Below are 6,000 nucleotides of genomic sequence, written 5' to 3'. Positions count from 1 at the left end.
TACAACTACTTTGTGCTTTTCCTGCATGGCTGGGGGTTGGACTAGATGGTCCATGTGGTCTCTTCCAATTTAATGGTTTCCCCCTCCTCTACAATTTCTCATTTTTCTCTTTTTTTGAGAAAAGTTAAGTCTCAGTCAAAACTACAATAAATAGCTTCAGACATTTGAATAAAAAGGTTCAGACTTTTGAATGAAAAATGATTAAATCATTTTATTTATCTGTTCCTTCTTCTCACAATGCCTGTTTTACTGATAGCATCACACTTACTAGCAACTGGAGGTTTGCAATGTTCATTGTGGAACCCACATGATGGTTTGTCTTCAGGTATTTCTCCATCTGACCAACTGATGCTGTTAATTTCTGTGGTTGGGCTACAGACACAGTAAACAAGACAAACATCCCACATACAGTATTTATTTAGAACACTGCTGAGAAACATATGGACAATGTGGAAAGCTGAAATAAAATAATATTTGTGGATTGAATAAAAGAAGATAAGAGAGAAGACCTAATATCTGAAGGGATATCACATAGAAGATTTCTTTTTTGCTCCCCTGAAGATTAGGACTATACAGGGTGTTTGAAAAAGAACTCCCTAGTTTTAACTTAAAACACATTAAAACTAGGAAGTTCTTTTTCAAACACCCTGTATGTCATATGTGTTAGTTATTAGACTTCAGCAGAACAGTAGGAGACTTGTCCTGAGGGCAAGAGTAATTTCAAAATAACGCAAATTATGCAGAGAGGTGGTACACTCCTTTTTAATGGAGGTCTTCAAGAAGAGAGTGCTCAGTGAGCTTGTGGGGGCATTCTATCTCTAAATTTCCTGCATTGAACAATTTGGTCAGACCAGATGGCCTGAGAGCAACTCCTAACTCTCCAATGTTAAGCACAACATAACAAAAAAAAACTAAAAGTAAAGGTTTCCCCTGATGTTAAGTCCAGTCGTGTCCGACTCTGGAGGTTGGTGCTCATCTCTGTTTCTAAGCTGAAGAGCCGGCGTTGTCCATAGACACCTCCAAGGTCATGTGGTTGGTATGACTGCATGGAGCGCTGTTACCTTCCCGCCGGAGCGGTACCTATTGATCTACTCACATTTGCATGTTTTTGAACTGCTAGGTTGGCAGGAGCTGGGGCTAACAGCAGGTGCTCATTCCACTCCGGGATTTGAACCTGGGACCTTTTGGTCCATAATTTCAGCAGCTCAGCGCTTTAACACTCTGTGCCATCAGGGGCCCAACAAAAAACTAAAGGCCCAATAATGACAACCATATTGCTAATTGGTTTCTTGAATATATGTAATTGGGCAAGTCTCACTCCCAGATGAAGACAATGGCAACACCCCTCTTCCTCCGAAAATCATGTGAAATTAGAATTACCATAAATCTGAAACATCTTGAAAGCACAAAAAAACAGCCTAATCTGTTCAGATGTATGGATTGATAGCTGATAGGGAATCACGTCTAAGGGCCTCATCACACTGAAGCCTAATAGTGTGGCGAATCTGGTGGACAGTGTGGGAGCCCATCACCCCGTGTCATCCCCTTAGCCATCCCATGGGGAGAGGGGGAGAGCATCGCTGCCCAGCTTTCCCCCACACTCACCTTGTTCTTTCCTATAAGAACATATTATTTGGGAAGCTTCCTAGTATTCTGTCAGAGCATTGGAAGAACAGAGCCCTGCCTGAAGTAGCTGTGCATCGTCTGATAGCATCCGACAGGCTCCATCCCCCAGTGTTCTCCAAGTGTCCTAGAATACTAAAATTCTCTAATGTGATGAGGTCCTACAAGTGGATTTTCAGAATATTTCTTGAAGACACTATAGGATTTGGTTCTATGGATGACAAATATTGTTCACTATTAGCTATGAGTAGGATGAGCAAATACACAGTATATCATGTTGGATAAATATGCCTAAAGAAGAAACAGCTGTACACATCAGTTTGACTCAGCAGGCAATAATAGACATGTGTTTGAATGATCTGAACTCAAATCTTTGCACTATGTAGAATAAGTGAGTGCTTGGCACTAGGTCACAGTCCTCCTGCTGCTGCTGCTCAGTCACATAGTCGTTTTCGACTCTTTGTGACCGCATGGACCAGTCCACGCCAGAGCTCCCTGTCGGCCGTCGCCGCCCCCAGTTCCTTCAAGGTCAAGCCAGTCACTTCAAGGATACCGTCCATCCATCTCGCCCTTGGTCGGCCTCTTTCCTTTTTCCTTCCATTTTCCCCAGCATCATGATCTTTTCCAAGCTTTCCTGTCTTCTCATGATGTGGCCAAAATACTTCAACTTTGCCTCTAATATCCTTCCCTTCAGTGAGCAGCTGGGCATTATTTCCTGGAGGATGGACTCGTTGGATCTTCTTGCGGTCCAAGGCACTCTCAGGATTTTCCTCCAGCACCAGAGTTCAAAAGCGTCTATCTTCCTTCGCTCAGCCTTCCTTATGGTCCAGCTCTCACATCCATAGGTTACTATGGGGAATACCATTGCTTTGACTATGCGGCCCTTCGTTGCCAGTGTAATGTCTCTGCTCTTCACTATTTTATCAAGGTTGGCCATTGCTCTCCTCCCAAGAAGTAAACGTCTTCTGATTTCCTGGCTGCAGTCTGCATCTGCAGTGATCTTCGCACCTAGAAATATAAAGTTTGTCACTGCCTCCACGTTTTCTCCTTCTATTTGCCAGTTATAATTCCCATGATCTTGGTTTTCTTGATGTTTAACTGCAATCCAGCTTTTGCACTTTCTTCTTTCACTTTGGTGATAAGGCTCCTCAACTCTTCCTCACATTCGGCCATCAGAGTGGTATCATCTGCATATCTAAGGTTGTTAATGTTTCTTCCAGCAATTTTAACTCTGGCCTTGGAATCGTCAAGCCCTGCACATCGCATGATGTGTTCTGCGTACAAGTTGGCAGAGAGGACAGACTAAATACGATCCCTGGAGAAGGTAATGGCAACCCACCCCAGTATTCTTGCCATGAAAACTACATGGATCAGTACAACCAGGTCACAGTCCTCCTTTACAAAAATCAGAAGTGACATGCTTTACTTTCAAGGGATAAATTAAATTTAAATCACATTTTTTTGCATGCTAAATCTACCATACAAAGGCTGCAACTACAAACCACATGTGCATAAACACTCAGAAACCCACCTGAGTGTGTTTTTGTAACTATCAAAGTTAAGAACAGGAAGGAAGGATTTTGAGTTGCCAGAGTCCTGGAGATCATACACAGAGTAATCCATGTTTCTCTCACCCAATTCATCAATGTGCACTGGACCAGTAATGCCTAAACAAGAAAGATATTCAAAATATGAGTGTTAGAATATTCACCACATTTCAGTGCATCATTATGATAAAAAAGGAGCAGAAAAAAAGTAATCCCCTTCACAAGCTGCATTAAACTCACTTTCATTATAGCCATATCACCTGCTTAACCCATGGCTTAGACTTGTATGATGGAAGTCTCACAAAAAGCTTCCTTCCCCTGCTTAAAGTGAATGTCTAGAATGTCCATCTGCATTCATAGTAAATAATCTGCCCCAGAGTTACTGGCCCTCTCATGTGCTCAGGCAGTCTTAAGTCCCAAACCTACCATACACAAGGGTTTTATTGCAGCCTTTCAAAGTGTTGATAAGTGCTCTTCCATCACTGAAATTCTTCTTCTTTTCTGACATTTCTTTTATGGCTAATGCATACAGCAAAACTGCATCATGCAGGTAGGCAGCATAAGAACTTACCTGTGGAAAAATTAAATTTGTGAACTTCTATACTGTGAACCTAGTTTCCAGCAATTCAATTAAGCAACTGGAGGAAAGGAGGAAAATACATTTTTTCAAAAAAGCAGCTGAAAAAGCGGGATAACAGAGGATTAATTGGGATTGCCCCTGCCAAATTGAGACAATTGGAGGATATTTTGTAATTTTCCAGTGTTGTTCAAAAATAATGTTCCACATTTTTTTTCAGAATATATTTATTCAAAATAGTTGAAATTTGGTGACAATATTGACAAATCTTGCTAAGGAGCCCCCTCATTAATTCATCTTGGGGTTTCCATAACTCTGAAAAGATTTGAGGTTGCACAATACATATAATACAATGAAGACATGAAAGAGATACCAGGGTTTTTTTAACATTGGAAGACTTCTGATTATTTCACCAAAGGATTGGCTGCAGTTTTGTAGAAAAAAACCAATACAATGGAAATTACCATAGTGTTCTGGTGGTGACAACAGTCGCTAACATCCCCTCAAGTCTCACTTGCTACAAATCTAGATTTGGTGGAAAAAACAGTACAATGTCTTTGATGGCCCTTTTTCAGGACTCCTTTGTGCTAAATTAAAAGTTAAACATTCACAGTGTATTATTGTGAATATTACCTCTTCGTGTATAGAAATAAAACTAGAAGAATGTTGCTTATCCTTCAGCTTTTCATAGACTTCATTCACAAAATCAGAATAGGTCTTATATTCCCTATAAGACTGGAGGGCTATCAGAAATACAGGATGATAGGCATCTAGGATGTTGCTGTTCTCGTGAATCCAAGTTTCTTTAAAAAAATTATCCTGGAAGACAAAGGAGCTAGTAATCAATGCTCATTATTATTATTGTATTTATATGAACAGAGTTCTAGGGATAGTCAATGATAATTACTTCAGATACATCATAGGCAATTATACAGCATGGAGTTTTCCTTTGACCTGGCCTCCAGAGTGTCCCTTCACTTGCAAAGGAAATTACCGTAGTGGTCTGGTGGTGACTACAATCCCTAGCATCCCCCTCAATTCTCACTGGCTACAATTCAAGATTCAGGATCCTTCCATACCATTGCATTTCAAATTTCAGTGTATGTTTGTGAAAGCTGGAAAACTGAGAATGGTCACCAAAAGTTCCACCCGCAGTTAACAGGTAAAGTCATAAGGCACCGGGGGGGGGGGGGGAGTGTATTTGAAGACCCCCAGGAAGGAGGCCTGCTTTGGTTCACATAATAATGTGTGGAACAGGAGCCTATTTAAGACAAAGCTCACCCTCACCCTCCTTCATTGGACTCATGGCCCAGCTTCCCACCCTATGGACAATGTGAGTGCAAATTAGTCGCATTAGGGCTAGTGAAGACTTTTCTTCCCAAGTGGCCCCACACTGTTTCAGCTGGATGTAGTAATTGGCTTGGGATGGTGTCATTTAAAATAGGGTGTCATGTCATATTAAAGGTTAAATAGTTCTGGTAGTCACTGGGGCACCCACCCTTTGTGAGTGAAGGGAGGCTTCCATAACAGTCTCTCTAGATATTGTGACTCGGGCAGTATAAAAGGGGGTTTTCTTTGGGGCTAGAATGTGAATTTTCTTGCTCTTAAAAACTCTGAGGTTTGGGAGGAGCACCCTCAGGACAGCCTTTCAGGTAAGAATGATCAAGATGTCCAACCTAATATTTTGGGTGGCCTTCAAAATTTGTGGTGCTCACACAAGGATGTTCTGAGGGTGTTCTTGTGCCTGGCCTCTTTATTTCATGTTGGAAATTCAAAATGCTGAAAGAGAATTATCTACATACCACAGATTGCCAGAAAGGCAGATGAAGAGGTCATAGATCAGATCAAGTCTAACCTCTCATTAAGGCTATTGTACTGGGCTCACTGGAATGGACAATAATGCTCATTAAAGTTGAAGACGGAAGGAAAAGAGGAAGTGTGTGTTACTGGTGGATTGAATCAATATTGGAATCCACAGTTCTGAGTTTGTAAGATGTGAGCAGATGAAAGTCAGGGAATCCTGGTGGTCTCTCATTCATAGAGTCATGGTAAGCAAAACTGATGGGACATAACAAGACAATGAATGGATATATACTTTATAGCACATACATACCTCAAATTGTTGCAGGACAAAAAACACATATGGCCCATTTGTCATGCCTAGCTCTTTGGCTTCTAACAAAATGGATCTTGCATCCAAAGAACTGCAGATTAAAACAATAACTGCAAGAGAATTTAATGTGATCAGTTCTC

The 6,000-nt window shown here is 41.1% G+C and overlaps 1 protein-coding gene across 2 annotated transcripts in view; it reads right to left on the bottom strand.

The window, feature by feature from the left end:
- Positions 1-2,789: 2,789 nt before the first annotated feature.
- LOC100564400 (guanylate cyclase 2G) overlaps positions 2,790-6,000 on the bottom strand; it is a 44,668-nt gene continuing 41,457 nt past the window's right edge. For both annotated transcript variants that reach the window (XM_062975762.1, XM_062975763.1), the window contains 3 exons: positions 5,861-5,970; positions 4,381-4,566; positions 2,790-3,741 (listed from right to left, as the gene is read on the bottom strand). In XM_062975762.1, coding sequence (XP_062831832.1) covers positions 3,580-3,741; positions 4,381-4,566; positions 5,861-5,970 — 458 coding nt within the window. In that variant the 3' untranslated portion in view covers positions 2,790-3,579. The remainder of the gene's footprint in view (positions 3,742-4,380; positions 4,567-5,860; positions 5,971-6,000) is intronic.

The sequence above is a fragment of the Anolis carolinensis genome, chromosome 3 (assembly GCF_035594765.1).
Source record: "Anolis carolinensis isolate JA03-04 chromosome 3, rAnoCar3.1.pri, whole genome shotgun sequence".
Classification (NCBI taxonomy): Eukaryota; Metazoa; Chordata; class Lepidosauria; order Squamata; family Dactyloidae; genus Anolis; species Anolis carolinensis.
This window is presented reverse-complemented; position numbering and strand designations above follow the sequence as displayed.